General features: G+C 69.2%; 1 protein-coding gene across 1 annotated transcript in view; it reads left to right on the forward strand.

Moving 5' to 3' along the window:
• Positions 1-736, forward strand: part of Abca2 (ATP-binding cassette, sub-family A (ABC1), member 2) — a 22,994-nt gene that overhangs the window by 11,954 nt on the left and 10,304 nt on the right. Inside the window, exon 24 of the mRNA XM_013029344.1 lies at positions 297-501. Coding sequence (XP_012884798.1) covers positions 297-501 — 205 coding nt within the window. The remainder of the gene's footprint in view (positions 1-296; positions 502-736) is intronic.

Here is a 736-nt window from a genome sequence, read left to right on the forward strand (position 1 = left end):
GTGTGCCCGGCCCGGGGCTGTGGGGGGGCCATGGCCAGTGTGCCTGGCCTGTGCCGGGGCTGGGTGGGGGCCATGGCCGGTGTGCCCGGCCCGGGGCTGGGTGGGGGCCATGGCCAGTGTGCCTGGCCTGTGCCGGGGCTGGGTGGGGGCCATGGCCGGTGTGCCCAGCCCAGGGCTGGGTGGGGGTCATGGCCAGTGTGTCCGGCCCGGGGCTGGGTGGGGGTCATGGCCAGGCTGCCCAGCCTGGGCCGGGGTGCCCACCCCTCAGCTCCCCACTGATACCACTGTCTCCTCAGTCCTTGATGTCCACAACAGCCTTTGGCCTGGGCTCCAAATACTTTGCGCTGTACGAGGTGGCTGGTGTGGGCATCCAGTGGCACACATTCAGCCAGTCCCCGGTGGAAGGGGATGACTTCAACCTCCTGCTGGCAGTCACCATGCTGATGGTGGATGCTGTTGTCTACGGCGTGCTCACGTGGTACATCGAGGCTGTGCACCCAGGTACTGATGGTCCGCGGAGGTGGCGAGCAGCTGGAGAAGAGCCCCCAGCTGGGGGGGGGCTGGGCTTCCTCCTGAACGTTGGGGGAGACCCCATGGGTGGTACAAATCCCCCCGGGTGAGTGGTCCCCTCCCCGGGCCTAGGTCAACCTCCCCTCCCCGACCTCCAGGCATGTACGGGCTGCCCCGGCCCTGGGTCAACCTCCCCTCCCCGACCTCCAGGCATGTACGGGCTGCC

The sequence above is a fragment of the Dipodomys ordii genome, unplaced genomic scaffold, assembly GCF_000151885.1.
Source record: "Dipodomys ordii isolate 6190 unplaced genomic scaffold, Dord_2.0 Scaffold118, whole genome shotgun sequence".
Classification (NCBI taxonomy): domain Eukaryota; kingdom Metazoa; phylum Chordata; class Mammalia; order Rodentia; family Heteromyidae; genus Dipodomys; species Dipodomys ordii.